At 46.0% G+C, this 24,214-nt stretch overlaps 2 protein-coding genes across 2 annotated transcripts in view; both read right to left on the bottom strand.

Annotated features, from left to right (window-relative positions):
• The window catches only part of Tmem106a (transmembrane protein 106A), a 6,081-nt gene extending 965 nt beyond the window's left edge, over positions 1 to 5,116 (bottom strand). The window contains exons 1-5 of the mRNA XM_050156878.1: positions 4,681 to 5,116; positions 3,789 to 4,015; positions 3,234 to 3,297; positions 1,501 to 1,654; positions 36 to 176 (exon numbers count right to left, since the gene is read on the bottom strand). Of these exons, the coding sequence (XP_050012835.1) occupies positions 36 to 176; positions 1,501 to 1,654; positions 3,234 to 3,297; positions 3,789 to 3,996 (567 nt within the window). The 5' untranslated portion in view covers positions 3,997 to 4,015; positions 4,681 to 5,116. The remainder of the gene's footprint in view (positions 1 to 35; positions 177 to 1,500; positions 1,655 to 3,233; positions 3,298 to 3,788; positions 4,016 to 4,680) is intronic.
• Positions 5,117 to 5,269: 153 nt separating this feature from the next.
• Positions 5,270 to 24,214, bottom strand: part of Nbr1 (NBR1 autophagy cargo receptor) — a 29,002-nt gene continuing 10,057 nt past the window's right edge. The window contains exons 5-21 of the mRNA XM_050156877.1: positions 23,545 to 23,742; positions 22,407 to 22,484; positions 21,783 to 21,979; positions 21,170 to 21,334; positions 20,105 to 20,314; positions 19,002 to 19,161; positions 18,628 to 18,918; positions 17,295 to 17,444; positions 16,594 to 16,669; positions 16,035 to 16,145; positions 15,619 to 15,783; positions 15,351 to 15,425; positions 13,172 to 13,571; positions 12,028 to 12,119; positions 11,133 to 11,190; positions 10,426 to 10,531; positions 5,270 to 6,871 (exon numbers count right to left, since the gene is read on the bottom strand). Coding sequence (XP_050012834.1) covers positions 6,698 to 6,871; positions 10,426 to 10,531; positions 11,133 to 11,190; positions 12,028 to 12,119; positions 13,172 to 13,571; positions 15,351 to 15,425; positions 15,619 to 15,783; positions 16,035 to 16,145; positions 16,594 to 16,669; positions 17,295 to 17,444; positions 18,628 to 18,918; positions 19,002 to 19,161; positions 20,105 to 20,314; positions 21,170 to 21,334; positions 21,783 to 21,979; positions 22,407 to 22,484; positions 23,545 to 23,742 — 2,706 coding nt within the window. The 3' untranslated portion in view covers positions 5,270 to 6,697. The remainder of the gene's footprint in view (positions 6,872 to 10,425; positions 10,532 to 11,132; positions 11,191 to 12,027; positions 12,120 to 13,171; positions 13,572 to 15,350; positions 15,426 to 15,618; positions 15,784 to 16,034; positions 16,146 to 16,593; positions 16,670 to 17,294; positions 17,445 to 18,627; positions 18,919 to 19,001; positions 19,162 to 20,104; positions 20,315 to 21,169; positions 21,335 to 21,782; positions 21,980 to 22,406; positions 22,485 to 23,544; positions 23,743 to 24,214) is intronic.

The raw sequence follows: 24,214 nt of genomic DNA, 5'->3' as shown, positions 1-24,214 counted from the left end.
CCGTGGGCAGCGCTGGTCGGGAAGAGGGACCTTACCTGTCCAGTGGCCAAAGGACTGATATGCAGGTGGAGGCTGCTGGTCACCTGGCCCACCACGAAGGTCTGGTGGAGAACCTCTGCTGTCAGCTGTGACACAGTGATGGGGTAGAAGTTGCTGTTGGAGATGTTCAGGATGTTCTGGAGGGGACGGCAGGGAAAAGGAAGGGTGAGCATGGCTCCCCTTCCGGAGACCATGCGCAGCTGCAGAAGCCTGGCTCTTTGGCCTCAGTCCCATCCTACCCTGTGGGCCTCGGCACAAAGGACTAGTATGAGTGACTCAGAAGGCTCTTGATGGCAAAGGTCACCCTTAAGGAGGAACACTGAGTCGGGTCCCGTGGTGCACCCTGTTGTTTATACTCTTCGGCTCTTTTGGGGGGCCCAACCACCCAGCTCCCAAATAAATCACATGGAGTCTTCTTATTCTTTCTTAGGAATGCCTGAACTTAGCTTGGCTTATTTCTAGCCAGCTTTTCTTAACTTATATTTTCCTGTCTATCTTTTGCCTCTGGGCTTGTATCTTTTTTCTTTACTTCTTACTCCATAGCTTGCTGTGTTGCTGGGTGACTGGCCCCCCAATGACTTCCTCCTTTCCTCTTTCTTTTTTTTTTTAAAAGGGTAGATTACTGAATCTACTTCTTTTTGAAGACTTTATTTATTTATTATGTATCCAACATTCTGCCTCCATGTATGCCTGCAGGCCAGAAGAGGGCGCCAGATCTCATTACAGATGGCTGTGAGCCACCATGTGGTTGCTGGGAATTGAACTCAGAACCTCTGGAAGAGCAGCCAGTGATCTTAACCACTGAGCCACCTCTCCAGCCCCCTTTCCTCTTTCTTGCTCCTCAATCTTTCCTTCCCAGATTTCTCCTCCTTTTTTATTCTCTCTGCCTGCCAGCCCTGCCTATCCCGTCTCCTGCCTAGCTGTTGGCCAGTCAGTTCTTTATTAGACCAATCAAGTGTTTTAGACAGGCAAAGCTTCACAGAGTTACAACAAATGCAACATAAAAAGAATGCAACACGTCTTTGCATCATTAAAACAAATGTTCCACAGCATAAACAAATGGAATACATCTTAAAACCCATATTCCATAACACAAACCCATGGTCCCAGTTACTCTGGGAGGCACAGAGGATTACTTGAGCCCAGGAATTCAAGACCAACCTGGGCAACATAGTAAAACCCCATCAATCAAAGTTTGTTAGCTGAGGATCCAGTTTTGTCCTGCTCTGTTTCTCTTCATTCTGTCCTGACATCCCTATTCCAACCAATGACTGATCTGGTCCAGATTCTAACCCTTCACTATGCAGAGTCCCAGTCCATATAACCTACTATGGCGTTCATGTTGCCTCTCAGCAGTCTTCTGCACACCCCAAGATCCTTGGTACCTACACCTGAGGCTACAAGGAAGATGGGAGTGTTTTGGAGACGTTAGGGGTGAGATCAAAAGTGCCTACCACCTACCGTCATGTTGAGTTGTATATGGCTGTCATCAAAGGCCACCATGGAGGAGTTGAGGCCTACAGGATACACGATAATGGGCCGTGGATACAGGAAAAAGATGGTGACGGAGAATGTCAGCAGACAGATGATCACTGCCAGGAACACGGAGAGCTTCCTGTGTGAGAGCAGGCCCCGGGATGGAGGAGAGAAGTCTTGAGAACACCAGGGAAATCTGAGGAGGGTATTTAGACCCCTCTCTCCAGACAGGTGGCTCCTTCTTGCACACAGTCCGGCAACTGCACACTTAGCTCTCTAGCTAGGGTTCAGCACAGGATTGGAAGGCTGTCAAAGGGCTTCCATTCCCAGATCTCTGTCTTCATTGACCCAATAATGCTGAGTGGTACTACTTAACCTTTTCAAAAGCCCAGTATGTCTGCACAGTGAAGCTAATTAGATCTGTTTCATAGAATTTCCTGTGAGTCAGCGGAGGAAAAGAACTAATCATGGTTCCTGGCAGACAGCAAGACCTCAATAAATGCTACTATCACCACTAAAAACCAGTCTACGTGACTCTGAGAGCTCTGAATTTTAATACTTAATTCAATTCAGTACTTAGAACAGGATACTATCTACCCATACAATTCAATCTGAGATATGAATTAAAAGGAAAGAACCTAGTATTTTATGAGGGACATTGCTTGTTTCTACTTTTATTACATTTATTCATTCTGTTTTGTTTTTTTAAAGTGTTCTGTCTGCATGTATCTCTCCGAGCCAGAAGAGGGCACCAGATCTCATTACAGATGGTTGTGAGCCACCGTGTGGTTGCTGGGGATTAAACTCAGGACCTCTGGAAGAGCAGTCAGTGACCTTAACCTCTGAGCCATCTCTCCAGCCCCACATTTATTTATTTATTTTGTATGTGTGTGGAGGCCAGAGGGCAGCCTTTGGGAGTTCCCTCGTGCTTACCATATGATCATGGAGTTTGAACTCAGGTCATCAGGCTAGGCGGCAAGCACCTCTACCTGCTAAGCCATCTCCTGGGATGGTTTCTGCTTTTTTAGTCCAGTGGCTGGGGAGGCTGGGCAACAGTTCGCAGGCAGAACTGAGGGTCTTTGGAGCAGGTTGCAGGAACCCATGTCAAATGGACACGGATCACATACAGGGTTCAGGGGCAATGCATTGAAACCTGGGGCTGCTTCTGAGGTTCTGAGCTGTCCCAGAATGAGATCTGAGCAGCTGGTTTTCTACCTCTGCTGGGAAGAACACAAGATCTAAACTGCTATAGGAAAGGTAGCTGCATCCAGGGCAACTTGTTCCCTCCTGGAAAGATTTACACAGGAATGAAATGGCTGGCCTCAGCTGCTATCTGCTGCGATCTATGTGGTCTTTTTTTATTGTTAAGTTATATTTTGACTGACATATAAGTGTACATATTTATGGGGTTTGATATGCCAATATATGTTGTCTACATTGTGAATCAAGGGTAATTAGCAAAACTGACATTTATCTTCTCCCCCCATCTATCTTTTCTTTGCTAGAGCCCAAACCCAGTGCCTCATGCATGCTAGCTAAACAAACACACTATCAGTGAGTCACAATCCCCGGCTGCTGCCACTAGCATTCAGAAACAAGGACAATCCTGGGGAACTTGAAGGTAGTATAAGTTTAATCACAGTGAGACTTGGGACTTTCTGGATGAAAGCCAATCGGGGAGCTGGGTGAGGCAGCCCCTAGGGCTGTAGGACACTCACGTGTGTCTGGGCTTCAGCCTTTGGTCTCCGTAAGGGATGAGGGCTACCAGCTGCTTCTCTAGTTCTGCAGAGGGAAAGAGGGTGAGAGAGAACGCCAAGAAGTGTCCCTGACGAGTATTTCCCATGCTAGCCTCCCCCAGGCATTCCTCCGCTCCATCTGGCAGGGCTAGAAGCATGATGCTATCCCACGGCAGGACTGGGAACACTGGCGAAGTTGGCAGCTCAGCGTTCAACTAGAAAAGGAATGTGATTTCCATGACCAGGTGTGGAGAAACACAGTGTTATTAGCTAGCCAGAGGCTCCCTATTCGTTTGGAGAGGACATTTTTTAACTTCCCGAATCCTAAGACACAGTCTTGTTTGAGGAGCAGAGGGATAAGTAACTTTCCTCTTGGTCTGGGGAACTGAACTCTGTGGCAGGATCTGGAGATTTCCCCTCGGCCAGTCTGAGACTGTGAGCATGAACTGGGCTGGATTCCAGGAGAATCCACAGGCTCAGGGCTGGATCTCCCCCTGGTTTCTAGGGTATTACTTCCAGAGCCTTGGGCTTACTCACCGTGGGAGATCTCCCCATGGCCTTGGCAGGTAGGACAAGTCACAAAGCTGGTACCAGCAGCCCTGGCGTAAAGCACACCGGAGCCCGGTGGTTTGTTGCTACCCGTGCTGAAGTAGTTGGCAGTCTTGCTGGCAAGGGCTGAGTTATCAGATAGGATCGACTTGTCCTCATCCTGCTGAGAGGTGAGCTGGGAGAATGTCTTACCCATAGCTCAGTAGGGTTTTTCACTAATGAGAAATAAAACAAGATGCAGTGCTATTAGCCTGTTTACGTTTTTTCAAGGTTGGCAAGAAGCCCTACCATTATCTAAGCAAGCTTTAGTTTAGAGAAGAGGGGTTTGGGCGGTGCCTTGGGGCTTTTTTTTTTTTTTTTTTTAAAAAAAACTAAGAGTTCAAATCAGAGAAAACCAAAGAAAAGCAGAAGTTATTTCACTTTTAAGGGTCTTCCATGAGTGAACGTAGAATATCTTCCCAGGAAGAACTGAACTATCATTTATTTCAAAGAAAGAGAAGCTGGGTAGCTGGGAGAGGGGAGCACAGGAGTCACATAGTCCCTCTGTCCTTCCTAACCAGTGATTACTCTGCAGGAATCCGGACAGAAATGCCTGAAGTCAGCTTGTGAGTGCAGAAAAGAGGCTTTCATTCTGGAATCTTCTCAAATAAGTGATCAGACCTGTGGCTAAGAAGCCGTTTGGAACGGAACTGGGAGGGAGCCTAAATATGTTCTTTACTGATTTCTGAAGAACACAGTCACATTTGAGTCTGTTCTTCGTCAGAAAAGGTCGAGGCTAAATCTGTACTTTCCCCCAAAGCCCTGAGTAGTGGTTGGAATGAAGCGGTTCATTAGGACACCCTTAGATCTTCCTGGGCTAAAATGAAGACACCATACTCACCTGGTTTAGGTCTGAAATTTCAGGCTCTTCTCAGCTGCAAGATTGGGTTTTCTGGAATGCTCCTTTGGGGAGAAGGGCTTCTAGGGTGGAGTGCCCCCCCCCCCCGGCGGGGGCGATCGGCTCCTTTCACCGGAGACCTGGGAGAATGAGCGGCAAGTGGGGAGCAGGGATGATTGCTTCCAGGAGCCAAGCTTCCCTTTCTACTAGGGGACTCTGCCAAGGGCCATCATCATGTGGGCAAGGAAGGAAAAGGCAGGACTTATTGGGGAAGGATTTTAAATCCCACCACACTGGCCGTTAGTCGAATTTGGGCATTGTGCGTTGGGCGCTGAGAACGCACAAACGTCCCTGGCCTCTTGCTTAGTAAAGGGAAAGGAGCGGGTAGGGGTCCCCGAGCGCCTTACCCCAAGGAGACAACGCCCTCAGTATAATCGAAACTGCGGGAGCTGCGCTCTCAGCACAAGCTTGGAGTCCAATCCAAGCTTGGCCCCGCCCCCGGCCCCGCCCTCTCCCCCAAGGGCCCGCCACTGGAAGGCGCTTCCGGCTCCGTGATTCTCAAGGGAAGACAAATACTACAAGGACCAACTAGTCCAGGTAAGCGTTTCAAAGAACCTTTATTCACAATTCTTTAAGTGCCTATGTACAAGTACAACGGAACGAACGACTGGACCCAGATGGTCAAGACAGGTCCGACTCCAGATCCACCTCATTACCCACACCGTGCGGCTTCGCGTCTACCCCAAATTCCATGAAGACGTTTTAAATAATAAACATCCTAGTTGGCTTGCAGTGTGAATTGTGCTTTATTTAGAAGCATTCAAGAGTTAGACTGTAAATAATACAGATTATGAGTAATTAAGATCGCCATTATAAATATCAACTAAGTTAAATAATACTATATAACTAACTCTCCCCCTTTGAGCTGGAGTCCAGATTCCGTCTCTTAAACTCTTACCACAAATAAAGTCTTTAGTGTTTTGTTACCTCTTTCACCACCTGTACCCAAAGCTCTCTTTGATAAACTAAATGAGACCTAGAATTCTGTAAGCAAGCTTCTTCCCATTTATCTCAGAGTTAAACTAAGCTTTTGGTGGGTTAGCCCCATCCACTACTTCTTGTCTCTCTAGGGCTGGATACTTCAGAAGAGGATTACAAACATTCAGAAGTCACCAGCATTTCCTTGTGTCCTCACCCACACCTGAACCATACCAAGATGAATGTTTACACGTGTCTGTTCTAAAGATCTGTTGACAGTCACAAAAAAGATGACTTAAACTTACCTTTCCCTTTATCTACCTAGCAGGTGGGTTTTTACCTTCTCTATACGGATTAGCCAAATATTTCACACTACCTAGGGTTTTTCCTTAAATAAAACTTTATGCAAAATCACTCCAACAAACACTGCTCGTAGGTGCTGGTGGGTGGACTAGCACGCCCTTCTGTCCTCCGAGGTTCCTGCCAGGCGGATGGACACTCAACTGCACCATGGAGTTCTTCTGAAAGCCAAGTTACTTATTGACTAAATCTCACAGGGAAATGACTTATTTGATCTGCTGTCCTTTAAGGTCATGTAGCTATGAAGCTTGGAGTTGGTTATAGAAATTAGACTAATTCTTGAAAATGGTCAATGTTAATCTTTAAAAAATAAAAACCAAACTAACATTTAACAGCCCATTAAAAACATCCACATGGAACAAAGGAAAATACTCAGCTTCAGTACAAGCAAAGGAAAAGCAGTCTACAGGAAGTCCAAGTAATACACTTCCACACACGACAGTGGAGCATCCTGTCCACGTCAGCTGAAAACTCTCTCCCACTCATCCCATTTCTAAAAGGAAAATTTAAGTTCTGGTCTTTGATTTGCTTCAAAAAATACTGTAACAGGCATTGTTTTGACAATTCAGTGACAATATAGATTCATAAGATTAAAAAACAAGCAAGGGCTTCCACCCACACCTCAACGACAGAAAAAGATCATCTCTGAGCAGCAGGCAGTTATTTAATACAAGGTGAGTCCTTAGTAGCGGTGGCTGTACCAGTCGTTGTTGTTGATGTGAAGCAGCTCTGTCACAACCTGCAGGATATTGTAGTTGTATTTCTTCAGCAGCCTCAGGTTCAGCTGCCTGTCGCAGAATCCCATTTCAAAGAGATGGGCCATCAAGGCTGCTGTCTGATCTTCAGAAACGATGGGCTGTGCAAAGTAAGAAGTAGACATTTTCTGCATAATTTAATCGCTTATCTTGTAAATCTTTTTTTTTTTTTTTTTTTTTTTGGTTTTTCGAGACAGGGTTTCTCTGTGGCTTTGGAGCCTGTCCTGGAACTAGCTCTGTAGACCAGGCTGGTCTCGAACTCACAGAGATCCGCCAGCCTCTGCCTCCTGAGTGCTGGGATTAAAGGCGTGCGCCACCATCGCCCGGCCTTGTAAATCTTTATTACACGGTCATCCTAGTCTTTCCTGATTTACAATGTTAGGTGATAAGAAGCAAGGGTACAGGCCTTCCTCTCTCCCTGACAGGTCAGCAGCGCTCTGGCTAGGAATACGCACTAGGAGAGGGGGGACAGAGGAGGAGAAGCTTCTGAGGACTTAATGAAAGCAGCATGCTTAGGCCTGGTGGCTCATACCTGCGATTCTAGCTTGGGAAAAGATCCTAAGTTTGAGGCTAGCTAGGGCTCTGTAGAGTGAGCCCTTATCTTTAAAACCCAAACACACACACACACACACCACCCATTATTCAGCCAAGTAAAAATTGAAGTGCAAGATGAAAAGAAGCCTTGAGGACTTGTGAACATAAAATTGTGGTGCTAGGGCAAATATGAGCAAGAGAGATGTACTCAAGAGGGCATGGGATGATAGGAAACTACCAGGTATGCAAGCAAGATGGATACAGAATTGGGAAATTATTACCCTCAGAATAGACGTGATCTCATTAAGATAAGGCTAACACCCATTTATGGAAATTCCCACCCTCCCCATTTTGAGACTGGGTTATCTTGGAACTACTTAGACTAGGCTGTCCTTGAACTCAGAGATGCTGCCTCCATCTGACATAAGCCAGACATGTGCTTTGCCACTGAGCTATAACCCCGGTCCCTCTCTGCTTATTTAGAGCAGTCTAACCTAACTATCACCTTGAAGGTTTAATCTACTCATACTTTACAGTTCTTTTTACCTTTACCACTCAGAAATTTCCCCCTCATCGGTATTGACAACATCACTCAGCTAGGCTAGTCAACCTCAAGTCTCTCCTCTAAGCACTTCCTTCTGCCTTATGCAGACTGGTGTTTACTTTCCTTCCTCCATGTTGCTAGCTTTGGAAAGTGAGGCGCACTTAACTTTCAGATTCCTTACCACTGGGTCACAGCTCTCTGCAGCATTTGGCACTGCCTACTGTCCCTTTATGGAGCTCCCCAAGTCCCAGCATCGGCCCTGTTTCCCTCTAAGTTTTGTTTTTGTAGAGTTCTGTTGCCTTGATCCTTAAAGGCTGCTTCTGCCTTCTCCATTTTTCCTGGATAATCCCATCCAAAAACACAGCTCCTGCTAGAACCTGCATGCAAACGACTGTCAAACCAGCCTCAGGGCAAATCTCTTCTCTGCGATGGAAAGGCACACATTCAGTTGCAAGATGGATGGCTTTACTTTGAATCTGGATAAATTATAAACTCAACACTAAGCAAAACTGACTAGACTTACTCTTATCTAATTAATAGCTTTTTCACTGGGGGTGCGTAGTATGCATTTTATTTTATGTTTGTGTGGTGCTCATGTGGACATCAGAAGACAACTCCTGAGAGTTATTCTCTCCTTCTATGATATAGGTCCCAGGGGTTGAAACTCAAGTTTTCAAGGCTTGTTAGCAAGTACCTTGACTCAGTGATCTCACTGGCCCTACTTCCTTCTTGTAATGCATGGCACTACTGAGTACGTAAGTTAAAGGTTGAGATTTACCCTGGACTCTACTTCTTTTTTTTTAATTTATTATGTATACAATATTCTGTCTGTGTATATGCCTGCAGGCCAGAAGAGGGCACCAGATCTCATTATAGATGGTTATGAGCCACCAGGTGATTGCTGGGAATTGAACTTGGGACCTTTGGAAAAATAGCCAGTGTTCTTAACCTCTGAGCCATCTCCCCAGCCCTCCTTGACTTCTTTTTAAGCACTTAAACTTTTATTTATTTATTTATTTATTTATTTATTTGTTTATTTATTTATTTATTATGTATACAATGTTCTGTCTGGTGTGTATGCCTGCAGGCCAGAAGAGGGCACCACACTTCATTACAGATGGTTGTGAGCCACCATGTGGTTGCTGGGAATTGAACTCAGGACCTTTGGAAGAGCAGGCAATGCTCTTAACCGCTGAGCCATCTCTCCAGCCCCCTAAGCACTTAAACTTAAAAACAGACAAATTCCAACATTTCTCTCTTTTTTTTTCCAAGACAGGATTTCGCTCTAGCTTTGGGGCCTGTCCTAGGATTTGCTCTGTAGACCAGGCTGGCCTTAAACTCACAGAGATCCACCTGCTTCTGCCTCCCAAGCGCTGGGATTAAAGGTGTGTGCCCCCACAATTTAGCAAGTTCTGATATTTCTATCTCTTTTACATTATTATTTTTATTAATTTTCTTAGCTTTATTTTATGTGCATTGGTGTGAATGTACCAGGTCCCCTGGAATTGTAGTTACAGACAGCTCTGAGCTGCCATGTGGGTGCTGGGAATTGAACCCAGGTCCTCTGAAAGAGCAGCTAATGTTCTTAACTGCTGAGCCTATATGTCAATTTTCATGTAGATTTCTTTACTGGTTCTGACATACCTCTATACTGTAGAAGAGTGACCTCACTAAGGATAAGTGTGATCATTATCAAATCACATCCTTAAAACCTGTCCATGGCGGGTGGTGCCTCATGCCTTCAGTCCAAGCACTCAGAGGCAGATGGATCTCTGAGTTCAAGAACAGCCTAGTCTACACAGTGATTTCCGGGACAGTCAGGGCTATAGAGAGAGGCTCTGTTCCAAACTAAAACCCAACAACCAAAAAAAAAAAAAAAAACCAACCCAACAACAACAACAAAAAAAACTTCCTATGCCTTAAAATAAAGCCCAGCTTCCCTTTCCCTGACTCAGCACCCACTCACTTCCAGCTCTGACTAGCTAGCTACTCTTACTTCATTTTTCAAAGAAACAAGCCCCTGACAAAGGGACTGAACCCTGGGTGCTAAGCAAGAGTTCTATCATTATCAAACTACATCTGTACCTCCTTTAAAATTTTATTTTAAGGAAAGGTTTCACTGTATAGTCCAGGCTGGCTTTGAACTTAGACTCTTTCTGCCTCCTCAGTAGCTGGGATTGCAGGTGAGAACTACACACCCAGATTCAAATACTCTTTCCTGGGGACACCTGCTTTGTCCTTTAGGCCTCATTTGGATGCAAACTGACTTCCAGGAAGCCTCCGTCCCAGCAGGTGGAGGTGACCTACCCTGTCCTGGGGATCCTGTCTTATGCACCCAGTAGCATCTGTACTCGTGGCTCTGCACACACAGTAGGCCTTCAGCAAATCTCAGGTTCTTTTCCTTTTCTCCCCAGAGAAACTTGATTAAAAAGATAGGAAATGGCAGGGCTATGTGTTCAGAGACTAAGTCTACATATAGTCCATGCCATGTTAATTGCCAATCCAGACAGAAAGACACTGCCATTTTTTACTGGTGACTTAGGGGCTGAAGTTAAGGAAAAGAAACCACACACTGACCTGTGCAGTGACTGGTGGCCCAGAAAACAGGGCCTTGTACGCAGAGGCAGCAACAGACAAAGCCCCCTTCACCAGTCCTCCAGCAATGCTGCTCCCATTCTGGTGCCTACAGAGGAAAACCAAATTATCTCCCCAAATAAAATCATGATAAGATAACGTGGGTGCTAATCTTGAAAAAAAAATTAGATGTAAAAAAAGAGAATAAACTGTTTTCAGATCTACGCATCTTGGTTTGATGCAGGGCTTGGCTGGCACAAGACATAAGCACTGCAGGAAACACACACCTCGCTACCATGCCAGCTTTCCATTCCAGCTGTAAATTAATGTGTTCATGGGCACACACGGTATAAGCACTCTGTCTTTGCATTTCAGAGAAAAACATCTGGCAAAGGAAATATGATTTTTCTGGATACTGATCTGAGATGACAGGGACCAGAGAGGTGTATCTAAGAAAAAATGGCCCAGATGCACATGGGGCTTAACCTTCCTGTCTTTGGGCACTACAGGGGAGGTGAATTTTAGGGCAGTCCTTTCTTGTCTGCAATGTGAAAATGCTTAAACATAAGCTTTAGCTGTCCAATGCTGTGCAAACGCTGAAGAACAAGAAGGAACGAGGGCTCTCCTTCCTGTGCTCTGAGAGGCTCATCTGAGCAGAAGCAGTGCTGGGATGTCCACCTGCTCCTGCAGAGACTTCACAAGGTCATTACCTTGAGTGGTCATAGCTCTTCTGTGTGCCGTTTACCAGTCCTGATGAGCCTCTGGGCTCTAAAAGCAAAAGAGTTGTTGGTTAGAAGGGTGTCCACAAGCACCTAGTGTTTCCCAACACAGCAAAGCTATTATTGAGGCAGGTGGAATGTTAACAGGGTGTCTCGTCTTTCCTTCTTTCCTCTTTATTAAGTTTTAGAAAGCTCTGTGGGAGGTTTAAATAACAAAGACAAACTGTCTAGAGATGCTACACAAGGTGACGTCATTGAGAATCCTAGTACACTTCTAGAACCCTAGTACACTGATATGTTGGTTCTCAAAATTTTTTTAAACATCTATTTATTTATTTGGTGTATTTTGGGGTTTTGCCTATATGTACATCTGTGTGAAGGTGTCAGATCCCTTGAAACTGGAGTTACAGGGAGTTATGAGCTGCCATGTGAGTGCTGGGAACTGAACCTGGGTCCTCTGGAAGAGCAGCCAGAGCTCTTTGTCACTGGGCCATCTCTCAAGCCTGTCTCAAATGGTTTTAGGTTTGGCATTTTTAGGAAGTGTCTGTGAGGACCTACTTACTACTTCACAGTGCTACCGTCCTGACTGTCCAAATAAGGGGACAGATCCACGGACATCACAAACTCATCACTCTGGTAAAGGCAAAGCCAGAGCTGGCACCTAGGCTGCCTGCCTCTTCCCGCCACAGTGCAGCACCTAGCTCCCTAAGGTCTACATATATACTTGAGAGAGCAGAAACTCAGCACATGAAAGAGCACAGAGAGAGGGGAGGAGAGGGCAAGTTTCAAGGCCACGAAGCACAGAAAGGGACAGGACAGCCTGCTGATACCTGGTTTCCAGTGGAAAGAAGTAAAGGAATGGAGGTGAGGATCAACTTGTCATTACCTCCTCGGATCTCATCGGCGATGGGAGGAACTTCTTGGACGGTAACTGGTGAATCCACTCCCGGGGCCCCGTGCTGTACACAAGGGGAGCTCCTTTAGAAAGACACAGGATGGGAGGAAATTGAAAAGCAGCCACAGCAGCAGTAGGAAACAGTAACAGTGTGGTCACGCAATTCTCTGCAGGCTTCACACTCCTGGTCCCCAGCACGTGTGAGCAACCTTGGGGATCTGCTCAGAAAGGCTGCATTCTACTCTGACTTCCTTGTTAGCCACAGTCCAGCCGGAAAAAACTGGTTTCACTCAGGTCACTTCCCCTATATCAGATGATACTAACAGACGACAGCTTACATCCCCCGTCAGCTGGTACTAACAGACGGACAGCTTACATCCCCTGTCAGCTGGTACTAACAGACGGACAGCTTACACCCCTATATCAGGTGTACTAACAGATGGACAGCTTACACCCCTCATCAGCTGGTACTAACATAAGGACAGCTTACCCCCTCCATCAGCTGGTACTAACAGATGGACAGCTTACCCCCCTACATCAGGTGGTACCAACAGACGGATAGCTTACACCCTCCATCAGGTAGTACTAACAGACGAACAGCTTACCCCCCTACATCAGGTGGTACTAACAGGACAGTTTAATTTCCTGAGTGGTTTAAATTATGCTTAGGGCTCCTGCACTTTCTGTACCTTCAGGCGAGACCAATGGCCCAGACCAATAGAGACTTCCGTACTTTCTGGGTTTGTGGTATATGTCCATAAGGAATTTAATTTCCTAATTGACTTTGTTTGTGTTAGTACCTAGAGGATGAAAGCTTTTCTGTTGAGCCCAGGCACTCGTGAGTGCCAGGAAGATGCTCTAACGCTGAGCTAAATGACAAATCCTCATAAATTTCTGTCACCTTCATTCAACTCAAGAATTAAAACATGAAGATCCAGATATGTCTGTGTGTTTAAAGATTTTTCTTAATTATAGAAAAATAAGTACACAGATGCTCATGTAAGTAAGGTCAACTAAAGCAAACATTTGTTTAAAGTCCAAATTCACAAGTGCTGAGAAATATGAGTGTGAGTTGGAGATTAAGCTGGTCATTTCCCCCTGAGGAACAGGACGGCTAAGGGATGCTAAGCAGTACCTGGACAGTGGTGGTGGAAGTCCGACCACCTCAGGGACTAGAGGCACTGTGTCCAGAGTCTGTGAGGTTGTGAGGATGTCACTGATGCTCTGCTCCTGTGGCTGGCTCTCCCCTTCAGGGAGTCTCTCTCCAGCTTCAGTCAGCTCCTGCCCAGCTTCGATCCCAGGTTCGCCTTCAGCCCCACGCTCCAGGCCTGGCTGTGAGAGTGCAGAGCTGTACATGGAGTCCCCCAGGGGGCGGCTGGTGTCAAAGCACTCAGGCAGGATGATGATATAGTCTTCGGAGGAAGCAGAAGACTGACTCTGAACTTCATCTTGGAGTTCCTCCTCTTCCTCAGCAATGTGGACAATCTCTTCCCTCTCATCTCCAAGTGGTCCTTCTTCAGGCAAGGCAAATTTCACTAAGGAACAAAAGTAGCCCTGTGAGGACAGGCTGAGCAGCAGATCTTGTGGATCATGAGCTGGCAGAAAAGCCAGAGTGGAAAGACCCAGAGGGATGGCTGCTGCTGGAGCCGTAACTGTATTCTATGTTTCAAGATCACACCAAAACAAATAGAACGGAAGTCAACAGGTCTGTGGGCGGAAATGGCCAGATTTCCTATGAGCAGTGGAGTCTTACAGCCCCTTTCTCTTCATCATGACAGCTCTATCCCAGCTGGTAAACCAGCTACCAGGGCTAAGAAAAGGCACCATGTGGTGAGCACTTCAGGTTGTATACTTTGCTCTCCGCCTTTGGAAAGTGATGCAGTCAGAAGAGAACACAGGGAACCACGGGGGTGAAGAAAAGGGTGGCCCAAGAGCCTATCTGAGCAATACCTATGAATAGTTTGCTTTGTCCTTCCACAGCTTTCTGCCATTTTTAAAAAATGATTTGTCTCATGTGCACTGGTGTTTTGTCTACATGTATATCTGTGTGAAGGAGTCAGATTCTCTGGAACGGGAGTCACAGACAGCTGTGAGCTGCCATGTGGGTGCTGGGAATTGAACCCCAGTCCTCTGGAAGAGCAGCCAATGCTCTTAACCACTGAGCCATCTCTCTAGTCTCACCTTTCTGCTATTTGTATATATGTGTAAAAAAGTATTCATGTGTGTATGTTCCCTTTAAGCAAAAAACCCAACAGTCATGTTTAAAGACATATAGACCAATTCTTCTTTTGTATATCTATGGTACATGCTGATTACACCTGTATATGTGTGTGTGTAGGTCAGGTGAGGACACCAAATGTCTTCCTTTATTGTTTTCTTCTTTATTAGAGACAAGCCTCTCACTTAACCTGAAGCTCGGCATTTTGATTAGGCTGGTTGGCTACGAGCTCCAGGATTTGCCTGTCTCAGTTCCCCGACTTGGTTACAGGGGTCACAAGCAGTCAGGGCTCTGCTTGGCCTTTAGAAGAGTATTGACTCGAACTCAGGTCCTCTTGCTCACACAGCAAGGACTCATACCCTAAGAAACTGAACTTTAGGTAGTTTTGAGACATATGGTATTGGCTCTATTAATTTGGTACTAGCAATCTGTTGTGAAGGTAGTGTGTGTGTGTAAGTGTGCAGGCAGATAATGGGACTGTGAATGGAGGCTACAGGAGACGTAAACACTGGGTGTAGTTCCCTAGAAGCCCCCTACCCTTTTTTTTTTTTTTTTTTTTTTTGAGACAGTGTTTCACTATGTAGCTGGCCTCAAACTCAGAGATGTGCCAACATCTACACCTCAAGTACTGGGAATAAACGCACATGCAAAAATGTCTGTCCATCTGCCTTACTTTTTGTTACAGGGTCTGTCACAGCACCTGAGATTTTCGGTTAGGTGCTAAGGACTGAGCTGAGCCTCCTCATGATTGTAAGACTATTAACAGCCACCGCTAGAACCCATGAGGTTTTTTTTTAAGTTTTTGTTTTTTAGAGACAGGTTTTCTCTATGTAGCTGTGGTTGTCCTGGAACTTGCTCTGTAGACCAGGATGGCCTCGAACTAAGAGAGCTCTGCCTACCCGTGCCTCCTGAGTGCTGGGATGAAGAGCGTGCACTACCACTTCTGCCATGAAGGTACTTTTTTATGGTAAAATTTAACCCTGGGAAGCAATGTGGTACTCCTGTGCTGTCCTACATTTTCCAGACTGCTGCCCTTGGGAGAAAGCAGATGATTCGTTTGCCAGTGGGAGCATTTACTGAGGAGCTGCCAACTTACAGGAAGAATCCTTTCTGCAGAATCCAGGCAGCACAACCGGTTGCTGTTCCTCTGTGGTCTGCAGGTGTAATTCCCCTGAGACAGTGCAGAAACGAGTTAGGGTGGCTTCCTTGTTCCTGGTGTTCTAGTAAGAATACTAGCTTAGTCAAAAGCCAACGTGATCAGAGTTTCCAACAAAGATCAGTCTCCCTCCCCTCTCGGCACAGAAGAGCACCTTTCAGTGTCCAGATGCCACTTTGCTAGCTGGTGGAAATATAGGGACACTCACTCTGTGGGGACCTCTGCCTACAAGGTGGGTTGTGGTCCGGAGCAGCATCCAAGGTAAGGGATCGAATTACAGTCTCACACACAAACTGGGTCCCACTCAGGTCTTCCTCTGTTTCTTCCACTGAAGCAGGGGCCTCAGCCTTCCTCTTTGTTGATTCGGTGCAATCTGAAAGACACACAAAGCTTGTCTGTCACTTGTGTTGAAAGAGTTGAGAGCTTTCACCAGTCGCTGCACACTAAGCCTGGTGAGGTACGAATAGCTGCTCTTGCTCTCATGAGGGAAGACTTAGCACGCGAGAGGTGCTGTAGGACATCAGTTTGCATGCTGAGGAGAAGTTAGTGAGGAACGGGTGTATGGAAATAGGCATGGAATGGGAAGGGAAGGTACAAGTGCTTTACAGACATTTTACCCCTTACCAGGAAGTGCTTTAAATCCCGCCCCTTCACTCTCTTCCTGTATTTGCCCCAAGCCTGGCTTCTCTATTAAAGGACTGTCATGTGGCAGAGGAGACATGCAGGGAGTCATATCTGGAGAATGAAGACAGGAAAACCATCAACTGAGAAAAAGCACGATATCACAAGTGTCCAGAAGCAGCAGTTGGTAGGTTTTTTTTTTTGCTTCCTATGGGGTTAAAATAAACCCAAATATGCTCCACCACCTGTCATAAAGAACTTCTCCAGATCACCAGAAATGCAACTACCTCTCACCAATCAATGCTGGGTCACAAACATGTAAATGGCCTAGCAGGTCAAAGCCAAGATACCAATCTACGAGTAAAGGAACAAAGGGAGAAAAATGAAGAAGGGGTTCCTTTACAGTAGAAGTCCTGCACACTTGTACTGTGGCACTGACAGACAGCGGGGAAAGGAGGAGATGGACCACGGGTGCAGCTTTACTATCACATGGGAGGACCCCCCCTCCAGTGCCTCAGACTGTAACACCAGCACCTAAACAGATGAGCCAAGACATGCTTACCCACAGGGGTGTTGTGGGGCACTCGCTCCAATTCCTGGACAATGTTTATATCCAGCAGCTCAAAGGACAGCAGGTCCTAGAAATAAAGATGGCCAATAACGGTGTCTGTAGTGCAAGCGAGAGCCACGCCCTGTTGCAACTGGGCCTACAGGCCTTCTGGACACCCCCTGGGCTCAATTCTGTTCAAATTCATGCCCCTCTTCAATCAAGTGAAATTAAAAAGAGCGAAATGGGAACCAATGTTCTCAAATGTCTAACTGCAGGGAGGAGAGGAAACAGCGGGCAGGCCAGTGAAGCAGCCTGATATGAAGAGGGCACTAGAGGGAAGCTGTGGGGAAGCACAGCTTGAGCTTCAAACTCATGAGGAGCAGTTTAGAAACTTGTTTTATAGATTTATAGATGATCACATGCCCATTAAATACAGTTGACTGGATCAAGGTTTTTTTTTTGAGATAGGGTTTCAACTGTCCTGGATGTCTTGGAACTTGTTTTCTTGCTTTGTAGCCCAGGCTGGCCTCGGCCCGCCTCTGCCTCCCACGTGCTGGCATTAAAGAGGTGCAGCACCACCGCCCAGCAAGCCTGCCCATCTTTAACTTCCCAGAGCCATGGATGGCCATGCCATCTCTCAATAATAGGGTGAGGACTCTCTCCCCAGTGCTGACGCCCTTCCTCCCCTTTCCTCCAAAGTGCTGGCTGTTTACCTGGGCAGTCAGAAGGTCCACGGATGGAATGTACAGTTCTCTCTCGTTGTTAACATTCTGTGTCTTTTGTGGGATGCTGGTTCCTTTCCCTTCTGTCTGCTTTGTCACTTCACCCAATGGAATCGCTTCTTCAGCTAGAAGAAAAGCTTCCTATAGAGACAAATAATCGGGGCACATTTTAGGGCCTCAACAGAGCTCATGCATCAGGTTGACAATGCCACCCCTAAAATATCAACACAGCAAAACCTCTACATTCAAATTTTTAGTTTTAATTTAGACTTCTAGAAAAGCTGCAGAAATAGTAGAGTTCAAAAAGTAGTTTAAAAAAAAAAAAGTAGTTAGTTAGCTCAAACAGGAAATGAACACTAGTCTGCACCAGACTCTAATGGCAGACAGCAACAGGTAACAGGCATGTCATTAGTACTCAGGGTATTCTAGGAGATGATCATTAAATAGAGAAGCTACCAGAAGTTCACAGGCTGGCCAGGCAGCCCTTCCCTGGTACAGGAAGCACCATCACAGACAAAAAACCCTCAGGGACTGCCTGTACCAACATCTTAAAGACATTAAACACCCTGAGGTAAGTGTACAGGAGGGAAGAATATACCCCAAGCCCACGTGTTACAAGCTTGGGCCCTAAGTTGGGCAGTGGTGGCATACAACTTTAATCCAGCACTGGCCTTTAATCTCAGTACTTGGGAGGCAGAGGCAGGAGGATCTTTGAGTGTGAGGTTAACATAATCTACAGAGCAAATTCCAGGACAGCCAGGACTGCACAGAAAAACCTGTCTTGAATATCCAAAAGTTTGACCCGTAGAGGCACGGTATTACTAGACATAAACACAAGGTAGAGCCTTATCTGAGGTCCATAGGTCACTGTGGGCATGTGACCAAAGGGAAATGTTGGACTCTTTCCTTCCTGGACCCGAGTGGCTTTTGTTCCCCCTCTCTCTGCCACATGCTGTCTGCCAGCACAGTCTAATCCCCTACTAGAGGCCTAAAGCAAGAGGTCTAATGATGGGCGGGAACCTCTAAAACTGTGAACCAAAACAACCCTTTTCTCTTTAGAAGGTGATTATCTCAAGGATGTTGTCATGGTGATAGAAAATTCAGAAATGGTAAACTTTAGGAAGCCTTAAAGAAAAGCAATTGAATGAGTTCTCTTGGGTTCAAGTCCCCAGTGCCCCTAGCAAGAGTTAGCCTCAAACTTGCAATACCCTTGCTTCAGCCTCCTAAGCGCACGGAATAGAGGCATGTGTCACCAAGCCTGGCGCTCCTAAAGACTGAGGAAATCATCTAGCATAGGGGCGAAGGCTACAGTGCAAGTGCTCACCTCTTGCTCACAGGTGAAGTCATCAGCTTTGCCCGAGCTGATCAGGCTCCTTTCAACATTCTCGGGGTTCTCTGCAGAGGGGAACGGATCCACTATGATGCTGCACCAGACTCGAGGCCCAAACTGCTGGCCTTTGTGAGAAAGACGCCAATGTGAAGTGTATGTTCCCTCTAAGGTTGGAGCGATGAACTCCACAGACACCACCCCCACATGGCCAGCCTTCAAGCAGGGAACCAAAACATCCTTCTTCTCTGTAGAAGCCAATGTCAAGTTTCCCCACATGAACTTGAGCTGAAAAGAACAAGAGAAAGCTTGTCACCTGGGTCCTTTGCGACTGCGCACCAATGCCTTTACATTTAGTGAGGAAAAAATACCTTTGTGTCTGTGCTCCACTTCACAGTTCCTGTGTTCTTCATCCTCCAGTGTTTGATAAACTTGGTTCCTGGTTGCAGATGAGTCCCGTCAGGCAAATTCTCATCCACAAATGCTGCACTGAGCATTGGCATAATTGGGGCACAGGGCTGCAAAGGAAGCCTGGACAGGAACCCAAATGCTTAGTTACTTGTTGTTGGGTGTGATGGCTTCTGCACATGCCACACTGGGATTCAAGAGGCTGACTGCTTTTAAGGATGCACTAATACGTTTGCCTTAAAAACTAACAGTAATTAGGCCCCTTGAGAAGGCTCAGCAGGGAAAGGTGCTTGACATGCAAGTCTAGTGAGTGACCTGAACCCCATAAGGCACAAACGGCAGAGAAAAGAGAACTGACCTCACGAAGTTCTTTGACTTTGACATGCATGTCACAGCACAGATGCCAGACTCACATATCATGTGCACATACACACACTAATAAGCACTATCACAGCCGGGTGGTGGTGGCGCACGCCTTTAATCCCAGCACTTGGGAGGCAGAGGCAGGTGGGTCTCTGTGAGTTTGAGGCCAGCCTGGTTTACGGAGCTAGTCCTAGGACAGCCAGGGCTGTTACACAGAGAAACCCTGTCCTGAAAAGCCAAAAATAAATTAATAAATAACAAAAACTGAGACCAATAAAAATCCTTGTGTGTGTGTGTGTGTGTGTGTGTGTGTATAGAAGGTAGTGCTAGGAATTAACTCCAGGCTATAAAACAAAAATGATGCCTTACGGGATAATTCAAAGTGTCCATAAATACAAACGGAGACTTGCTTCTTTTGCTCCCAACCCAGCCAGACTGCCTCCGGAAAAGACAAGTCTGAGTCACCCCCATTCTGAGAGAAGTCTGAAGCATCACCCCCATCCTGAGTCTTACTAGTTTCTAGCTCTCTGAACAAGGTATCAAAACAAGTGTCAGAAATAACTCCTGAAACAGCTTGGACCAGAGCATGGCAGTTTAAAACAGGTGAGTGCTAGAGAGACTTGACAGATAAGACAGAGATGCTGAAGTTCCAGTTGTAGAGAGCTGACCCCAAGCCACACTCCCGTGTTGGTCCAGGACTTACATCAGGGCGTGAGACTGCAGCAAGCTCTCAGGTCGGCCCAAAGGGGACTTGGGACTCTGGAATCCGTGGATCGAATTCCACAAATGAATCTTCCTGTGGAGCTTAAGCTGCTTTTTAAGCTCCTTGACCTCTGCTTTCCGCTGTTTCTTCTCAGCACGTAACCTTTGCTTTTCTGCTTTCACAAAGTTCTTATCCACCTGCTTCTGGAGCCTGTGGGATAATGAACGACTGTCTTAAAAAACAAACAAACTTTGAGGCTATCTGGAGCTAAGTAAATCCAGCACTGGCTAGCATCTAGTTTCTCAATTTCTTTTACAATCATCATTTCCGCTTCAGTTCCAGGCAACTGTTTCATTGTTAGGCACCAATGGAAAAGAGCAAAGCAGAAGAGCACTAGTGACTCTGAGATGCTGTACGACACCACTGTCTCCCATGGAGCCTAGTCCAGTTTACAACTCAGGATGCTTCTTAATGCTGGGCAGCTCAAATTTTTTTTGTTTTTGTTTTTTTCGAGACAGGGTTTCTCTGTGGTTTTGGAGCCTGTCCTGGAACTAGCTCTTGTAGACCAGGCTGGTCTCTAACTCACAGAGATCCGCCTGCCTCTGCCTCCCTAGTGCTGGGATTAAAGATGTGCGCCACCACCACCCGGCCTCAAATTTATTTTTAAAGATTTGTTTATTTTTAATTCATGTGTAGGAGTGTTTGCGTGCTAGCATGTATGTGTACCACATGTGTACCTGATGCCCACATAGGCTAGAAATGGACAGCAAATTCCCTGGAACTGGAGTTATAGACAGTTGTGAGATGCTATGTGGGTACTGAACCCAGGTTCCTCCGCAAAAGCATCAAGTGCTCTTAACCATTAAGCCATCTCTCCAGCCCAAACCAGATATTTTTTTTTTTCAAGACAGTGTTTCTGTGCCTTCTGAGTGCTGGGATTAAAGGCATGCCATCACCACCTCCTAGCCTATGGCCTACATCAGATATTTTTAACATCAATACGCTGTGTCAGCAGAATCAAGAACTTAATCAATCAGATGAGCACCCTCTGGCGTATGGCTTTACCTGACTTGTTCAAGAGCGGGAGGCAGACGAGGAGGACACTTTAAGTGGGAAAATGGCTCGTAGGAAATCACAACAGGTCTTCGCAACTTTAGCAGAACATGGTTTTTGTTATGGCCATATGGCCCAGCTTCACAATCTTCACAGATGTTGTAGGATGGGCACAGGCTGTGTGATAAGAACAACACAGTAAACACCTTACAGTAGGAAGTCCCTGAAGTGGAGAGGACAACTTTATATCTGCTCCATTACCAGTTAGGAGGAACTTCGTATGTGGAGTCTATATTTCTCATTAGTAAAACGAGAGAAGAGTAACTTCTAATCATACCTATTTTCATGAAATAGTTCACAGGAAGGATATACAAGATCATTTTGAACAAGGGTGTGTGTGTGTCTCCTTAGTGATTTAATTTTGCCTGATTCTGTTAATCCCAATGTGTAAATGAACGGCACTCAGAATACTTCCAAGGAAACCCACCAAACAGGTAAAACAAGGAGGAGTTTGTGCTTCCAAATCTAAGCCACATCACCTACTGCTCAGAGACAGAGATATCCAGCTTCCCTTCCAGTACCCAGCATGCTAGGCAGTCACTGTCCTTGCCCAGGAATTGCTTACCTACACTGGTAACGTACACCAATGATCCTTTTTTGGCAGCGGGTGCAAGCAATATGCCATTTAAACAGTGTGTCCTCTGAAACAGGCCTTGAGACTTCAGAGGGGGAGGAATCTAAGGGTGACTTCTGGAGGACAAGCTTCTCCTGCAACCTCTGTTCAAGCTTCTCAACCGTTTCCTTAACCACTTGTTCTCTGAACTGCAATGCAGAGCAGAAGGGGGAGGAGATGGACTCAGTTGAGGCACTGGAAAAGTGCAATGAGAACAGCAAAGCTGAAGTGTCCCCATCTCTGGTGTAACTTAAGAACATGGCTGATGGCTACCGGGGATGACACAAATGTTACAGGTCTCTTCCTTGCACGGCTAAACTGACTCTTCCTTGGAATGACTGTTTCTGTGCCTTTCTCAAGCAGAGATCTGTCTCTTCTCACATGCTGAGAACTAGACTCCCTCTTTTCACAATGCCCCAGGCAAAGGCTACAATTTCCTTGACCACATCTACTCGATGTCTGGAAATTATCAGCTGTCACTCTCAACCACCTACAGCAGAGGCTGCAGCAATCTGGGTTCAGCTTTCTTCCTGGGCCAACAGTGCTGCCAAAAGCCAAGCTGGAGAGAACACTCACCGTCTCCAGGTAGCTTGTGAACCAGTCTGGGGGCTTGTCTTGAGGCTGCTCTGTGTCACAGGGAGGAAGTGGACATGGCTGTGAAAAAATACAATCCAAGACCGTAGAAGTTACTTTTCTTTTCAAAAGTAATTCTTCCAAAATGTGTTATTTTTCAGGTTTCTTTTATCAAATGTCACAAGCATGTAGTTTTTCAAAAGTTACAGTGTGAGGCATTGGAGAGATGGCTCAGAGGTTAAGAGCACTGGTGCTGAGTTCAATACCAGCAACCACATGGTTGACACACAGCCATCTCTTCTGATGTGCAGGCATACATGCAGGAAGAACACTGTATACTAACACATACATAAATCTTTAAAAAAAGTTGCAATATCAAAGTGTTTTCCAGTTTCTTCTCTTTCTCTAGAAGGAAACCAGGGTTATCAGTTTCAAAATTCTGATCCAGATGGTCGATATAATACCCAATCTTTTATGGATCTGCAGAGACCGTGCAAGCATGTGGAGGCTGGAGGACAACCTTGGGGGTTATTTCTCAGGCACTGTTCACCTTTTCTTTCTTTTTGAGGCAGAGTCACTCAGTGGCCTGGAAACAGCCAACTAGGTTAGGCTGCCCGGCCTGTAAGCCCCAAGGATCCTCCTGTCTCCGCCTCTTAAGTGCAGAGATGACATGTATGTGCCACCCTGGCTCTGTGGAGCAGAGGCACACATGTGGAAATCAGTCACAGCACTGGATGTGGTTCTCGGCTTTGAGTGAGAGGATCTTGTCTCCCTTTTGTTGCTCACCACTGTACATGTCAAGTTAGCTGGCCTGTGAGCGTCCATCTTGCCATAGAACACTGAGATCACAGACATATCATGTTTATAGGCATGACACTTCATATGTGCCTGACCTTCATATGAATTCAGGGGATTTGAACTAATATACCCATCTTTGCACACCACCTCTTTACCCACTAAACCATCTTTCCAGCCCCCTTCCCCTCTTTAAAATCTGACTCCGGGGATCAAACTCAGGTTCTTGTTCTTTCAAGGCTATCTCCCAGCCTCCCTGCCCAAATCTTTGATGATTATCCGAATGGTATTTAAGAGACAATGAGACGTAACGTTGAGTTGGAAAGAGGGGCCATCCTCTTCATACCTGTGCTGCAGGCTCCTCTGTGGGCTTTTTATCTGATCCCAGGACTTTCACCACTGAAGAATAATGTGCAAGTGGCTTCTTCCCTGTCCTGGCAGTCGCTTGTTTTTCTACTACAATTTGGGGGAATGCTTCATCTACAACATGGTACCCTTCGTGGACTTGCATCTGTAGTTGGTTTCCTTGCTTAATGTTAGCCATCTGAAAGTATGTTACAAGAGCGTGTTACAAAATGAGGCTACAATATGATTCCCCAAGTGGAAAATTAGTATCTGGCATTTTATGATCAGTAGTGATCAAAACATTATATACTAAGAATGCTATAGAAAATTACCTTTAGACTATTTATAAAGTATAAGACAAATACATTTCAAATTTAGTCTTAGCACTCATTCCTAAGATAATCTCATTATGAATGTACAAGTATCATCCCCTCCCCCCCAAAGGCATGTCAGGTTCCAAGCACTTTGGAAAGAGGCAGTCAACCTCCAGGTTAATTATCTAGAACCTTCCATCAAGAATATTAACTATAGCCGGGTGGTGGTGGCGCATGCCTTTAAACCCAGCACTCGGGAGGCAGAGGCAGGCGGATCTCTGGGAGTTCGAGGCCAGCCTGGTCTACAAGAGCTAGTTCCAGGACAGGCACCAAAGCTACAGAGAAACCTTGTCTCAA

The sequence above is a fragment of the Alexandromys fortis genome, unplaced genomic scaffold (genome assembly GCF_014885135.2).
Source record: "Alexandromys fortis isolate MF-2015 unplaced genomic scaffold, M_Fortis_MF-2015_v1.1 scaffold_31, whole genome shotgun sequence".
In the NCBI taxonomy this organism is placed as follows: domain Eukaryota; kingdom Metazoa; phylum Chordata; class Mammalia; order Rodentia; family Cricetidae; genus Alexandromys; species Alexandromys fortis.
This window is presented reverse-complemented; position numbering and strand designations above follow the sequence as displayed.